This window comes from Eptesicus fuscus, chromosome 3 (genome assembly GCF_027574615.1).
Source record: "Eptesicus fuscus isolate TK198812 chromosome 3, DD_ASM_mEF_20220401, whole genome shotgun sequence".
Taxonomy (NCBI): domain Eukaryota; kingdom Metazoa; phylum Chordata; class Mammalia; order Chiroptera; family Vespertilionidae; genus Eptesicus; species Eptesicus fuscus.
Window position 1 is genome coordinate 87,092,099 of NC_072475.1, and position 17,280 is coordinate 87,109,378.

Below are 17,280 nucleotides of genomic sequence, written 5' to 3' on the forward strand. Positions count from 1 at the left end.
AGTTAAGGAAGGAAATCATAACAAACACTAGCACCAGAACTGACAACAATAGCAGAATTACAAGCCTCAAGCCAAGCTGGCCTACGCTCTTACAGAACCAAGGTGTTGAGAACTTGATAAATTAGCAAATGTCAACAAATAACTCTAAGGCTATGCTCCACCTTCAAATCACATGACTAAAAATCATCCCTTTTTAAATTCCAATCACATCCCATTTCACACACCATCTCACCATCTCCACTTCTACTAAAATTATTGCTATTAGTTTATCTCCAATATATTTTCTTATAATAGTTTGTATTTAAGCATATATATATATCTATATATATATATATATATCTTATTCTAAAACTAGTATTTTTAACCATTGATAAAGTCTGCAATAATATAGCATTTTTATATCAAAGAGGTGCTGTGATGTCCTTCAATATAATAAAGTACACAATTCAAGGATGTAAAACTGACATCAATGTGTTCTCTAGGAGTAATTTGACATGAAATATCACTGAATAGCATAGTAGTTACTTTAAAAAAGTGTTTCAATAAATTAAGATGCAGTTAGTAAAATAATAGTAATTCTGAATTTCTTGTGAACTTTCTGAATACCACTTAACATTACTCTTTTTTAAAAAAATTCTTCTGAAGTTTGTCTTCAAGTTAGCATGTATAATGAGCTCATAATTTGAATCCTTTATGTCTATTATCGCTTTTATGTGATTCTATTTATCTCACTGATACTTAATTTTCTGTTTCTTATAACTTCGAATGAGATATAAAGCACTATGTAAAATTATTTAAAATCCAAACATCTAATGATTAGACTTCTTGCTGAATGTAATACTTCATGAGATATCTTTGTTTAAATCGATACATATTATTAAAATGGAGACACATGATTCCACTCCTGGTATGAGTATCAGAGATTGGTTCCATAGGGATGAAATTAGAGATGGTGGACAATATTTAATTCCTCTTCAGCTAAGTCTTAATCATTTTATTTAAAATTAATATCACAAACATCATATATCACAAATAATACTGAAAATAAAACACCATTCAAGTGGATAATGAAACTATTGAGTTTTCCCTCTACTCATGTATATAAGTAAGTAGTAGCTAGTATGTTGTTTCAATTTTAGAACTTTCAAAACTATATTTAGTAACAGTATTCTAAAGGTGATTGCCAAGGATCTAAATAAAACCAAGAAGTATGAGGCTAGCGTGTACCATTTGTTCTCATTAAAATTTTTTTCTATAAACTATATCTGTAGTCAAAAGCAAAATGCTATGTTCCATTCAGATTGTTAGAAAGGTAAATTTATATATAAAGTATAGTGATTTCTCCCTTGTGGACTTGAGGTTTACTGAATGGCCTTAAGTATAATAACAAACTCAACTTCTTTGCCATAGTGTAATAGCAAATAAAAGTGTTAAAACAGATTAGATTCTACAGACTAGGTACTTAAGTATTTCTATGCATTTATACATTTAAAATTTTAATGTATAAGAAAAAAACTAGTTTTATAGCAATATAATACATTCTACTATGAGATAGGAAAGCACAAACCTAGTCAACACACTCTAATTCTGTTAGAATTAGTTTACCTGCCCGAGTGTCAAAGATGTTTCTTTTCTCAACATGAAAATGACAGGGGATTATTTTTTCTTAGAGTTACATTTCCATAGTCATTAAATAGCAGGGAAAACTTAAAAATAGCAGAAGTTACACCTCTAGTGGGGTATATGCCAGCACCACATACTCAAACATGTTAATATTTCTAAAATAAACTATGAATCAACACATCCAGTGGGATAAACTTAGTCTATAAATAGACTCTTCTGTTTAAGGCACGTTTGGCTGCCAAGTGAGTATAGGTTAAATTAATTTGTTTCAATTACTCTACGATAAACTCGCAGGTGAGAAATACCACTTTAAGGAAAATAGGGAGGACTTACCTTGGCACATAAAACCCCTTTCTTCGTAGCCAGCATTGCATGAGCACTTGCCAATGGGTACAAGCCATTCACCTTCGGTGCTGCAGTACATCCTAGGAGGATCATCCTCCTTGGAATTGTTAACACAAGAACCCCTAACCTCCACCAAGGATTGAGAATCCATCGGCACTGTGTCTGGAAACATGGCCAGATTCTTCACTATAAATGGGCACTTTTTGAAGTACACTCTCACGGACACCAAGGCAACACAAGCTCCAACATCTTGAAAGGCCAGATAGAATCCCTTTTTGTTGACAGGACCTACTTCTCTAACTTCAGTGTTGAGTTTAAGAATACGGTCCCCAAGATCCATTTGCGTGAAACTTTCATCGGCTGCAATGGTGTCAATCTTTGTAAACTGGTGCTCTCGGAACTTGACCCCATGATCATCATCAGACTCCATGTAGTACAGGTTGAAAGTCTCCTTGCAGGTCCCCAAAACGAATGGGATGCTGTTACAGTCTCGTAGCGTGAACTTGAGCTCCACATAGACCTTCTGAGCTGAGTTCCTGGGGACCCAGTTGGTCCTCAGCCAATTATTTTGACTATGTTCCATTACATTGCACACCTGGTAAGTCCTGATGGGTGTGTAATGCTCGTCAACACCACTGATTTCTTCCCACTGAAGAACCAAAGGAGGGAAAAAAAAAAAAAGAGGCACTTAATAAGTTAAGAATAATGAATAAATAAGATGAGGGTGTCACAGAAAATACAAAATAAATAAGCTGAAACTTTAGTGTTACTCATTAAAGGTCATGATGCAGAAAAACACCATAACATTCTTGAGTTTTTCAGTTGCAAGGTTCTCTGAATTCACTGACACAGAGTAATTTACACTTTTGAGGAATACATGTGAATTGCATTGAAGTTTGTGGGACATTCAGGGAAAAAGTTGCTTAGCATTTCATTAGACCACAAAATATTCCAGCATTAAAACCTCAACTCAGTCAGACCAGCATGGCTCAGTGGTTGAGCACCACCTAAGAACCAGAAGGTCACTGTTCAATTCCTGGCAAAGGCCATATCCCTGAGTTGCCGACTGGATTCCCAGTGTGGGGCATGCAGGATTCTTTCTCATCATTGATGTTTCTATCTCTCTCTCCCTCTCCCTTCCTCTCTGAAATCAATAAAAATATATTAAAACAAACACACAAAACATTCAACTCAGGCATCTTCAATAACACTATAAAATGGTTTTATTGTATATTTTTGGATATTTTTTGTTTGTTTTTTGTTAAAAATTAGTGGCCCAGTACACAAAATTTGTTCATGGGGGAGGGCATGTTCCTCAGCCGGCCTGCACCCTCTCCAATCTGGGACCCCTCAAAGGATGTCCTACTGCCGGTTTACAAGGATCGGGCCTAACCTGGCAGTCAGACATCCCTTTTGCAATTCAGGACTGCTGGCTCCTAACCGCTCACCTGCCTGCCTACCTGCCTGATTGCCCCTAACCACTATGCCTGCTGGCCTACTCGCACCCAACTGCCCCCGTTGCCGGCCTGCTCGCCCCCAAATGCCCTCCTGCCAACCTGATCACCCCAAACTGCCCCCTGTTCCAGTGTGCTCACTCCCAACTGCCTCCCCTGCCAGCCTGCTCACCCCCAACTACCCCCCCTGCTGGCCTGCTCACCCCCACCTTCCCTCCCCACTGGCCTGCTTGCCCCCAACTGCCCCCCTGCTGGCCTGCTCACTCCAAACTGCCCCCCCCCCGCTGTCCTGATCACCTCCAACTGACCCCCACTGATGGCCTGCTTGCCCCTAACTGGCCCCCCTGCTGGTCTGCTTACCCCCAATGGCCACACACCCCCACCAGCCTGATCACCCACAACTGCCCTCCCCTCTTGGCCTCTAACCGCCTCTACCTCAGCCCTGCCACCATGGCTTTGTCCAGAAGAACATCTGGAAGGTCTCCTAGAAGGTCTCCCAGTCTAATTAGCATATTACCCTTTTATTAGTATAGATAGAGGCCTGGTCCATGGGTAGGGGTCGGCTGATTTGCCCTGAAGGGTGTCCCAGATCAGGGTGGGGTTCCCTTGGGGCATGGAGCGGCATGGGTGAGGGGCCTGTGGTGGTTTTCAGGCCGGCCATGTCCCCATGGAGTGAGGGTCCCCGCTGGGGGGGCGTGGTCAGCCTGGGTGAGGGGCTGATAGTTGTTTGCAGGCTGGCCAACCTCCCCAGCAGGGACTCTCACCCATGGAAGTGTGGCCACCCTGGGTTAGGAGCTGAGGGCTTTTTTCAGGCTGGCCATGCCCCCCAAAGATGCAGGCTCCCAGCCCTTCCTTTTTTTCTTTTTTTTTTCAGCGCCTCCTTCAGTGGAGACCTCTTTGAGAGGAGGCCAGGGCCAGCTGGAAGCAGGTATCTGGGATTTATTTCTTTTCTATAATTGAAACTTTGAAGCCTTGAATGGAGGCCAGGGCCGACCAGGGCGGGCAGGAAGTTTGGCTTCCTCCATCACCGGGGGCAACCCAAGACTCCTGCTCTCTCAGCTCCACGGCCACCGCTATCTTGGTTGGGTTAATTTGCATAATCTCTCCTGATTGGCTGGTGGGCATAGCAGAGGTATGGTCAATTTGCATGTTTCTCTTTTATTAGATAGGATAATGAAAAAATATGACTGCCTAAATTAATATTCTCCCAATTTGGGCCACATTTTGGTAAAATCAGTATATGGAAAAGCAAAGTAAATCTAAAGGATGCTATGACCATGTATCTTCATGTATGACATTTTTAATATAGTCAATGGTGGACTATGAAAAAAAATTTGAAGTAAAAATATAAGCATCCCTTCTTCCTGCCTCAAAATAAAAGATAAAATAGTTATGCACAAAGAACAAAAGATAAAAGTGTAGTAAACATTTCAATTCTTAATACATTTTATCCACATTTAATTTTACACAAGAAAAAATAAGTAAATGGCAATTTGTGTTGTTGCTGTTATAGCAGTGAGGGCTACCCTAATACAAATGCTTTATTGTAAAAACATTTAAAATGTTTTGAGACTTTTTAGAAGACTGAAGCCCTGCCTCTCCGATCCTTAGAGCAGGTTTTGAGAAGCTTCTAAGTTGGCATCAGATAGTTTGTGTTGCTTACAATTCCATGATTATAACAGTTTTGCCTACTGCTGCCCGGAAAGTACAATATTTACCATGACATTCTTGAATTAAAAGGCTCCCCATTACCTATGCATAACTCTCATTTGACATTTGTGTTTTTCCAAAAACTGGTGCTAACCTACATTTATATTTTGCTAGAAGTCTGAATTGAGATTAGTGAATTATTTTTCACTAAGCACATACCATGTTCTCGTCAATATGAAGTCTTTTGCTATTTTTAAATATACATTTGATTGTTATTTTGTTTATGGTATTACCCCAAGTGGACTGTGTTCTTTTCTCCTTGATGTCTTCCATACCCCAATCATTCCTATTACATAAGAATGTATTGTATAACTCTTATTAAATGCCATATTTAATTCATGAAACATGTTAAGGTAAATTTAGTTTTGCTTCAATGCCTTTGCTAAATATTAGACCTCTTCATATGCTTGGTAGTATGCAACATAAAACTTCACCTTTCGGAAGATGCATATAATTTTTTTCTTATAATACATGTAGAAATAATTTAAGGAAGTAACACATATAAAGTTCTTGTTAGATAATATATCTTAATTTTTAAATAAATAAACAAACACAATCCTTGTGAATCCCTTTATAAATGTATCCTAAATTTTTCTCCATTAAGGGAATGGCAAGTTTTACATACCTTTAAACAAAATCAATGTCACTTAAGGTGCATTGACATTTTTTCTATATGTATTTATTAAAAACACATAGAAATTAATTTCAATCCATAACTTCTGATCACAAAATAAGATGAAATGTTAATATATTAAATTGATGATAACCACAAGAAAATAAATATGACATTTATTTGGCTTTTGACATCATTAGAAAAATAAATTATTTGCATTAGGGTGTTTAAATTAACAAAACTAATTTGTGGACCACCATAAATACAGTTAAAACAATTCTTATTCCCCCTACCTCTCCTACAAAACTAAAAATAAACAAAAACAAAAACCACTACTTATTTTAATAATCTCAATCATTCAAGATCTAGAATATTAAAAAAGGCATTAATTTTCTGGAGACAAAATTGTTTTGACTTAGGTCCAACAAAGAAACAAATTTGGAGTATTTTGGAAAACCTTAGACTTAATATATAAGACACATTTATATCTTAATACAAGAAAATAAAATATTCACACTGTGCTTTTACTAGTAATCAACAATACACCATTTCCAACCATCCACTCTATGAAATTTTAAGAAGAAAACTATACATGAGAGTCTCAATCCTCAGGATTTTACACTGAGATGTTTATAATAGTATAGTCATATTTGAAGCAAAATTAATGTATATGTTTAATACCAGAAAAATAAAAAGCCTGACTGGCATAGCTCAGTTGGTTAGCGCATAGACCTGAATAAGGAAGGTTTGCTGGTTTGATTCCCAGGCAGGTCACATGCCTAGGTTGTGGGTTTCCCTCCTCTCTAAAATTAATAAGTGTATCCTCAGGTGAAGATTAAAAAATTATAAGAAAGAAAGAAAAAGAAAGAAGAAAGAAAGGAAGGAAGGAAGGAAGGAAGGAAGGAAGGAAGGAAGGAAGGAAGGAAGGAAGGAAGGAAGGAAGAGTGAACCGAGTTGTAGTTCCTCAAAACTCTGATACTCTGGTGTTGAAAAGTCATTATGATGTGGAACCACCTCTGTGGTCATCACATTGGTTCTCCAATGGCACTGTAAAGACAGGGCCAACAAAAACGCCAGAGAGTAAATGTTTTCTGTGGACATTTTTAAGAAAGTTAGATCATGACATCATTATTTAAAAACAAACCAATTGACTTAAAAAATTTAGGTCAAGATTTCCTTTTCAGAATAAATATGAGTTTGTACTTTGATGAATCGATTGCAAATTTTTTCTGCTATGTATGAGCAGCATTTGTACTAGTCATGAAACAGAGAAGAGATTATAAAGAGATGTTCATAATTTGATGTAAACTATTATTTTAATTATAGAGCTTTCATTCTGGTTTAACAATTTCCCTCTCAATGCTAATTCGGCAAGCTATCACAAGTCCTTGAATGCAGAGGTATAAATCTCAGAAAGATAATGCAAACAGCATCACAATGCTTTGAATGTAAAAGGTTATAGAGAGCAATTATCACTTCATTAATTTGTAATGAAGACCAAATTGCCTGTAAGTGATAGTGGCTTGCTGTCTCAGACCACTTACAAAAACATTGTCACTAACTCTGGAATTTACTAAGGACTGAAGATAGTAGAAACAAAAATCCCTAAATGAGCATTTTCACACAGCAGCAGCTAAGCAAAAATCATTAATTAAAACTGCTGTTGTAAACCTTACACTATATAATTTTAAAGAATGTCCATATTTACCCTATTTTCTTACTCCAAGAACTAACATGTAATGTTCATACATTATTATAGTTATGTTATTGCCACAATCACTGTCCTAAGGCAGACTCAGAAAATGAAAACAGGTGCCATATAGAAGTGGGTGGTTCAAAGGTTCTTTCTTTTCACTGTATTAATTCCTAAAGAAAATCACAGACAGCAGGGGGATGAGGGCATGAGTGGAGGGGATAGGCAGTAAGGGGGGATAAGGACACATATGTAATAACTTAATCAATAAAGAAATTAAAAAAAGAAAACATCTGCAAGGCGTACGCAGAAGCAATGTTGTCTTCAGCAGAAGGGGATACTGAACTAGGAGGAGCTCAAATTCTTTCTAAAGCTCCCAAGTCAACAATTCTGATATGTAGATTCTTACTCCAAGCATTTATTATTAGACCACAGAAGTCAGACAGAACTCAGTGCCCTGTTGTTGTGTTGTGTTCTCTTGTTCCAAATTATAGCACTGGAAACCAGTTGTATCTAGATATCCTCTCCCTAGCAAGGTCACTCTGAAATCTATTCTCAACAGCATAATCACAGTGAACCTCCCCATCATCAAAAGATAGTGTAAGATACAAAGGAGACTCTTAATTCATATTTTCTAGATAGCAGTTCTATGTCATTGTGCTAGAGGCAGAAATAGAATATTGAAAAATAGCTACAAGTATAAGAAATATTAATCATGCTCTCTTAACCATGATTGTTCTGTTCTGGTTAGAGAAAGCACATTCTAATCTGGCTGAGAGTTGTATGCCCTGGGACATGGGAGCTAATATTAGAATGCAGTCCATCCTCCTTTTCCAAGAACTGCCTACATTATAGAAAGATGTACAACCTTATGGCTGGGACAATCTAGTCCTGGAAGCACCTACCCTTTGCAATGCCCAGCCCCTATTTGCCTGCAATCTGGTCCCGGAGGTGTCCAGAGGCACCCTCCCTTGGCAACACCCCCCCCCCCATCCCCACCTGCATTGCCGGTAACCTATAACCATTATACCTTGCCTACTTGCCTATGCTTGGAATTCTTATTCTCCCACATAAACTTTGCCTCCTACCCAATATGAGCAGCTGGCCTATGGGAAGGAGCACAGCGGATTTTTTGGGATGATCTGCTGCTCGCCCATACCATTGGCATTATTGGAATAAATGCTCAGATATGATTCAACCCTGTCTCTGCTTAACTGGCTCAAGTAGTGACAGGCAGCCTGAATCTCTTGGTTGTCCAGTTACAATTGATTCAAACATATTTTTTTGGGAAAACCTATATTTTAATAATTAATCAGCATTTAACCTAATAACTATCATTCTGACAAACCTCAATTATAGTAATTAAGGATTTTTATGAATATTAATTACTCTCTTGGATACATTTTTAGTTACTTGGTAATTGGAAAAAGGAGAAAATGTGTGCATTAAAAAAAAGATATGTTTGTATTGATTTTAAAGAGAAAGGAAGGGAGAAGGAGAGAAACATCAATGTGACTCAATCAGCTGCCTCTTGCACTCCCCAGGGTGATTGAGCTGGTACCCCAGATTGGAAATCTAACCAGTGACCTCTTGGTGAATGGGAAGACACCCAACCAACTGAGGCACACTGGCCAGGGCTGTTTGCATTTTTCTTTCTTTAAAGATGGAGAACCTGAAATATATTTTGGGCATAGATAAACATGATTTGGAACATATCAAGAAAGTGAGAAAAAAATAACTTCATGATTTAATTAATAAGACATAAATTCAATTTCTTAAAAATCTGCAGATGTTAATAGAAAAACAATCAATATTCTTATGTTTACAATATTGCTTTTGCATTTCACTGGTTAATAAGAATCAATTTCTGCTCATTATAAAAGGCTGATAATTAACTTTGCATTCAATGATTATAAGTGATATTAAGTTGGTCCATACTATTCTTTCTCTATATTTCTTACATTTTTCTTCCCTTGCACACACTCATTTCAAAATTCAATGTTTATCTGTGTGTGTGTGTGTGTGTATGCATATGTGTGTGTGTGTGTGTGTGTGTGTGTGTGTGTACATTCCTCACCCAAGGATATTTTCCAGTGATATTTAGAGAGAGTGACAGAGTGAGGGAGAGACAGAGAGAAGCATCGATGTGAGAAAAACACATAGATTGGTTGCCTCCTGCATGTGCTTTGACTAGTTGACTAGGCACAGGGCCAGGGAGAAGCCTGCAACGGAGGTATGTGCCTTGACTGGGATCAAACCAGGACCCTTCGGTCTGCAGGATGATGCCCTATCCACTGAACCAAACCAGCTAGGACAATACTCATCAATATTTTAAGCATGGAGATGCATAACTGCTTACAATAAAAGTGTCACTATCAAGTGTCAGGCACAGAAATACTTATCAAAGTCATTATACTTCCAGTTATTTATAAATAGTCATTCTTAGCCTATTCTGGTCTCAAAGGACATACATACAGATGTATCTATCTGTGTGTATATACATACATATATTTCTAACAGTCCTATATAATAAACCCTAATATGCAAATCGACCAAACAGCAGAATGACTGGTCACTATGATGGGCACTGACCACCAAGGGGCAGACACTCAATGCAGGAGCTGTCCCCTGGTGGTCAGTGTGCTCCCACAGGGCGGGGGAGCGCTGCTCAACCAGAAGCCAGGATCACTGCTAGCGAGTTCTCCCCGTGGGGACATCCCTCAAGTTATCCTGGACTGCGAGAGTGTGCAGGCCGGGCTGAGGGACCCCACCCCTCCCAGTGCACAAATGTCATGCACCAGGCCTCTGGTATTATATAAAAAATTAGAGTAAAAAGTTGAGATTAATAAGGAATAGAATTGTTTGGGTTTGGGGTTTTTGTTGCTATTGATGTTGACTTTTGGTCAAATCAGAGAATTACATTTGTAACCAGAAAATCAAGGAGGAAGAAGAAGGAGATTTGATGTTGGAAAGCCAGTATCAGTAACAAGATGCAGGCCAGAGACGAAGAATAGAAATTCCTGGAAGGGGATTGACTAGGATAGTAGGCCATTATCTTCATAGTAATGACCACTATCTATCCCCCCACACTCATCTCTAAATTTCAGCAGAAATTTGATAATGGTATTAGGACTGTCTTAATGAATATAGGGAGGACAATGCCCCAGTTTGGATAAGTGTACTAAAAAGAAAACCAGGGCAGGGGTGAAAGGACATCTTAAATATGTTTTTATTGATTTCAGAGAAAGTAAGGGAGAAGGAGAGAGAGATAGAAACATCAATGATGAGGATCATTGATGACCTGCCTCCTACATGCCCCCTACTGGGGATCAAGCCTGCAACCCTGTCATGTTGTCACATGCTCTGACTGGGAATCGAACTGTGACCTCCTGGTTCAAGGGTTCACACTCGACCACTGCACCATGCTGATTGGGCAGGACAGAGATTACTAATGAGGACAGCCAACGAAGGATTTCAGAGAGTGAGAGCAAGAGTTAGGACCAGGATGGTGTAACAAACCTGTTTAGGATTATCAAGGATATTGGGTAGGTCTTGGTACTTTTTGTAGTTATAAAAACACACAGATTATTAAGGGCACTGTCTCTAGAAAGCTTGATGGCATGGGGATCCTTGTGTCCCTTATAACCCTCTCCCTTGAATTATCTGTCTTTACCCAGAACTTCATGTTCACAGATGCTTCCATCTTCATTCTCAGTGCTTCTCAGCTCCTTTAACCCCCAGACTGAGACAAGAGCTAGAGCATTTGGCTTCACCATTCTACGGCTTTAATGTTAGTTATTCTCCTCTCAGCTATATTCAGTGATACCGTACTGTACTGAGATCTCAGGGCTGCTGTAGTCATAACTTTGTACCTGTGGACAAATGTCCCGTATTACTGACCACAATCTGTCTAATTCCCTTACATCTATGGTTCTCATATAAAAATTAGCAAGCAAACTTTTCTAAAATACTGCTTCATGGGTGCTTCATAATTATTTTTTTAACTACCTAGGAATTCTAATGGACCTTTAAGGTTGAGAACCAATGCTATATGTCCCTTAACTGGATTTGTCATTTCTGTTCTCTACCTGACCTGACAGCATATTTCAGAAACAGCTTCCAAGATTTCCAAATCTCCTCAGAAACTATGTGTACATTTTCTAGATAGCCCTGCCCCTGTCTCTGTAGAATGGCCTTAGCTCAGCCCTCATTCCATCTGTTTTTTAATTCCAGTTTTGCCAAAGCCCAGGTACAGCTTATGTAGAAGCTCACCTGAATAACCTCATCTTCTACCTTCCACAAAGAACTGTATGATATTATTATAACAAACAAAGTAAATCTAATCATAGTGTTCTATTTCGCATCTGGCTGTAAATGCAAACCGTGTGCACTACAAATAGATGTAAACAGTGTGTGGAGGAGGGTTACCTTCAGTCACATATTTCTTGAGGTATGAATATGAGACAACTTGTTTTAGACATACTGCTACTTTTATGTTTGCTATAGTTTGATAGTTTCCCATTGCAGTCTTCTATGGTGATTGGTGATTTCTAAAGATGCTTGTATGATAGAAGTTGTATTCAACTCCACATGCATTTATTAAATATGCAAAAAAACCTAGGTCAGAAACCATGGATAGTCAAAAGTTAAAGTGTGATTTTTGTTATGCAGAAGTTTTGATGCTGGAGGGAGAGACATATGTGTCACACAAGCAAATGATGAAATGCTCTCTATGTGACCTCCTGAAAAAAGTAGTGGGGAAAGAGAAAGAATTAACACCACAAGAAAAGTCCTAGAGAAGGAATAAGAAAAAAAGAAATGGAAGGGTAGTAAGGCTAGGATTTCTATAGGGCAAATACAGAGAAAAAAAAGTGTGAGCAAACCAGAAGATGTGTAAGGACAGACCTGTTTAATAAGTTGGGTTCCACTACTGCTAAACAATAGGGCACTGAGCAATGAGTATGCATGCAGTGACTTAGGACAGAAAGGTCTGGGCCCACTTGAACAATATCCACTGACATGTCTCTACTTCATGTGCTACCGTGAGAAACTACGGAAAACAGATACAAGGTTAATTCTAAACTGGGTGCTGGTTCTCTTGAAAAGGGGGGTGAGGGGCTTTAGAAAGAGCACTACAAAAATCTGAAGAGAAGCCATAAGGTGACCTTTGTTGAATAAATGTACACTGAACATTACTCAAAAGATCGTAAAGACATACACAATTTTTTATGAATGCGTACAGGTTACCTCTACAAGTGCAGCGTAACAGCTGCTCGTTATGTTAGAGTTTTTTGATTACTAATTCATATTTCAGAAAGATCCCTGTACTGAAAAATTGTATCAGCTGAAAAAACATCTAATTGCATGATATAAATCCATGCATGTCTTTAATGTTTCTCTTATGGAACAGTGTTCTCATTATACTCTAGAATTCCTTTCAGAAATAATCAATTTATATTTATTGAATGACTGAGTCAAGGTCTGCATCAAAAATTGAGTAATGGAAAAGAAAGACAGATTACCTGTTCTTAAATACCTATTGTATTTATGTTATATCCATTGTTATATATGTCTTTATTTTAAAAGGCATATTTATTTAATTATTTATGTATTATTCTTTCTACCCAACATGCCTCCTAGTTTGGTCTTTTTTCTCCTTCTAAACATCTATTTCTGTATCTAAAACCAAGTAATTTATAAAGAATAACTAGAATTAAATATTATGTATAAAATGTTAAGCTTATATAACTAACAAAGCACAGAGTGTGCTTTTTGATATGGAAGGCATTCAATAAAAAAATCAATACTCTGTATAGTTATGTGTCAGAGAGTGACCTTATAATGAGAAAATATAAGACCCATTCCATGAATGTAAGCATTTTTTAAAAATGTTTGAAAGAAGAGGAAAGTTTCTAGAAATAACATGTCAGTAAATTTATGATAAATATTTTTGGAAATGATAGTAACAAATTTTAAAAGATGAAGAAAAGAATATTAAAATTTAAGAAATGGTGGAGTTGCAATTAAAAGCAAAAACAAAAACTTGCCTGGCCAGCATAGCTCAGTGGTTCAATATTAACCTATGGACCAGGAGCCACAGTTAAGTTCCCAATCAGGGCATATACCCAGGATGTAGGGGCTCAATCCCCAGTATGGAGCATGTAGGAGGCAGCTGATCAATGATTACCTCACATCATTGATGTTTCTCTTTCTCCTTCTCCATCCCTCTCTAAAATCAATAAAAATTTTTTTTTAAGAAACCACCAAAAGGAAAAATTAAGATACCTAGGAATAAACTTAACTAAGGACCTAAGAGACCTGTGCTTGGAAAACTACAGGACATTGAAAAAATAGATAGAGGAAGACATAAACAAATGGAAGAACATACCATGTTCATGGATTGGTAGAATCAACATCATTAAAATGTCCATACTACCCAAATCAATCCACAGATTCAATGCAATCCCCATTAAAATACCAATGGCATATTTCAAATATCTAGAACAAACTCTCCAAAAATTCATCTGGAATAAAAAAAGACCCCTAATAGCCACAACAATCCAGAGAAAGAAGAACAACGTTGAAGGGATCACAATACCAGACATCAAGCTATATTAACAAGTCAGGGTTCTCAAAACTGCCTGGTTCTGGCACAAGAACAGACATCTAGACCAATGGAACAGAACAGAGAACCCAGAAATCCAACCAAGCCATTATGCTCAATTAATATTGAACAAAGGAAGCAAGAGCATACAATGGAATCAAGACAGTCTCTTCAATAAATGGTGCTGGGAAATTTGGTCAGATACATGCAAAAAAATGAAACTAGATCACCAACTTACACCAAACACAAAACCAACTAAAAATGGCTAAAACACTTAAATGTAAGATGGGAAACCATAAAAATCCTACAAGACTCAATAGGAAGCAAAATAGCAGACATATGTCATAGCAATATCTTTATAGACACAGCTCCTAGGGCAATGGAGACTAAGGATAAAATAAACAAATGGGACTACATCAAAATAAAAAGCTTCTGCATAGCAAAAGAAATCATCAATAGAACAATAAGAAAGCCCACTGCATGAGAGAACATATTTGCCAATGATATTTTAGATAAGGGTTTAATCTCCAAAATTTACAGAGAATTCATACAACTTAACAAAAGAAAGATAAATGATCCAATCAAAAAATGGGCAAAGGATCTAAATGGACACTTTTTGAAAGAGGACATACAGAAGGCCGAGAGATATATGAAAACATGCTCAAAGTCACTAATCATCCGAGAGATGCAAATCAAAACAACAATGAGATACCATCTCACACCTGTCAGAATGGCTATCATCAACAGATCAACAAATGGCAAGTGCTGGTGAGGATGCGGAGAAAAAGGAACCCTCGTGCACTGCTGGTGGGAATGCAGAATGGTGCAGCCACTGTGGAAGACAGTATGGCATTTCCTCAAAAAGTTAAAAATGGAACTCCCATTTGACCAAGTGATCCCACTTCTAGGAATATATCCCAAGATACCAGAAACACCAATCAGAAAGGATATATGCACCCCTATGTTCATAGCAGCACAATTTACAATAGCTAAGATTTGGAAACAGCCTAAGTGTCCATCAGCAGATGAGTGGATTAAAAAATTGTGGTACATCTACCCCATGGAATACTACACCACTATAAAAAAGAAAGAACTTTTACCATTTGCAACAGCATGGATGGATCTGGAGAGCATTATGCTAAGTGAAATAAGCCAGTTGGAGAAAGATAAATATCACATGATCTCACTCATATGTGGGATATAATAGTGAACATAATTTGATGAACAAAAAGAGATCCAGAGACAAATGGTAAGGGAGGGGAGGGTTAGAGATCAACCAAAGGACTTATATGCATGCATATTAGCATAACCAATGGACACAGACACTGGGGCAGTGGGGGCTTGCCTGGGGTGGGAATGGCTAAGGGGGATCAACTGGGGGAAAAAGAGACATATGTAAAACTTTAGACAATAAAAAAATCCTCAAAAAGAGAAAACTACCAAAATAATGTAAAATGTTTAAATAACTACTGAAAATGTGATTATCTAGCCAAATGAATTGATTTGCAACAGATATGATGGATTAAAATATAAAACATACCTCATAAAGATATTATTTAAATTTACCATTGTCAAGGTTTTTCAATTAAATCTGCTAATTGTAAGTTATATTTTATATGTGGGGAAGAAGATCAATATCAAAGGAAGGATAGGAAAGATATAATTTATGTTACAGAGGTTTGATTTAAATGGTTAAATATTTTTTTATTTATAAAGTAAGACAGACATATAATTCCAAAAATGTTATTTTAAAAACTATAACCATGAAATATAACATTACCTAAAATGATCTTTGTGAAGAGGAGATCAATATAGTTAAAAATTATTTAATAAACCATTTGCTTATTCCATGAAACAGAAAAACAGAACATTTTTATGCTATCAGATATTTTTCTTACTCTGTCTTCCTGTTCATATATATTGCTAAATGACTTTACATTTTACAGAATAAATTTCCCTTAAATTTTAGGGTATAGGACCATTAGGATATCATGTTTTCAATTCTTGGTAAAAGGTTCAATATACAATTGCCCAATAAAAAGATAATCTTAGAATTCAGTATAACTACTTGAAAATAATGGGGGGAAATTCCATGCACATGACTTTAACATGTCTAGACTGAAGACTGTGCTAAGATGGGCATTGAAAGAATTATTACAAATGGCCAACTACTAAGATATTAATGCATAGCAATGGCAGCAGTACATTTCATATCAGTTGTGAGATTCATGTAATTTCCTGCTATGATAATGGGTTACAGCCACAGGAATCATAGTAATTTACCACATACCTGCGGAGCACTCACAGTGACGGAAATGAAATTAACTCATGTCACTGTGGAGCATATGCTAAGTTTCACAGATCTTCAGATAACTAAGTTTATTTTAACACTATAAATATAGTTTTTGAGAGCATTTCCCTGAAATATAAGTGGCTTTATAGAACCAATTTTAAAGCTACAGAAACTTTCTCCTGCTCTTCCCACAAGGATAGCAACCATGCTTCACGGGAACATTTTAATCCTTTATCCATGGAGCATCTGCAAAGCCCAGATTAAGGGTCAAAACTCTAGGGACAGACTCTGGGTTTGAAACCTAGCTCTGCTACTTAATAGTTTAATATACTATAATTTAATTCACACATCCGAACATAACTGTGAACTCTTTCTAGAGATGTTGTAAACAAAAATAGATTGTCTATTTTAAAGAGTATACTGTGCCTGGGAAACAGTAAAGTAAAGTTATTGTTATTCAGTTTAAGCCCAGTTAACTAAACATGTGATTGGAATACACTGACTTTTTTTCCGTATAAAATAATCCAAATATATTTTAAGTTCTATCTTTCCCTATATCCTCTTCTTCTTCTTTTTTTAGTAGGTTTTCTTCAAACTTGTTTTAGGTAACCACAATTTCTATGGTAAAATTGCCATTCCATATGGAGTAATAGTTTTGCCAATAATATTCCACACTTTACCAAGTACTATAGTTTTGTAATTTTTTAGGCATTGACTTCACTACCTTTTACTATTATTTTTAAACTAAAAGCCTGGTGCACAAAATCTGTGCACTGGGGGAGGGATCCCTCAGCCCAGCCGGCCCCCTCTCACAGTCCAGGAGCTCTCAGGGGATGACCTACTGATTGCTTAGGCCTGCTCCCCGCAGGCCTAAGCAATCAGTAGGCCTCCCTCTGCAGGAGGCGACCAGATGATCAGGGGAAGGTGCCGCCCCCATCACACCAC

At 37.3% G+C, this 17,280-nt stretch overlaps 1 protein-coding gene across 3 annotated transcripts in view; it reads right to left on the bottom strand.

The window, feature by feature from the left end:
• The window catches only part of EPHA3 (EPH receptor A3), a 360,358-nt gene that overhangs the window by 251,372 nt on the left and 91,706 nt on the right, over positions 1-17,280 (bottom strand). For all 3 annotated transcript variants that reach the window (XM_008155577.3, XM_008155576.3, XM_054712267.1), the window contains exon 3: positions 1,957-2,617. In XM_008155577.3, coding sequence (XP_008153799.1) covers positions 1,957-2,617 — 661 coding nt within the window. The remainder of the gene's footprint in view (positions 1-1,956; positions 2,618-17,280) is intronic.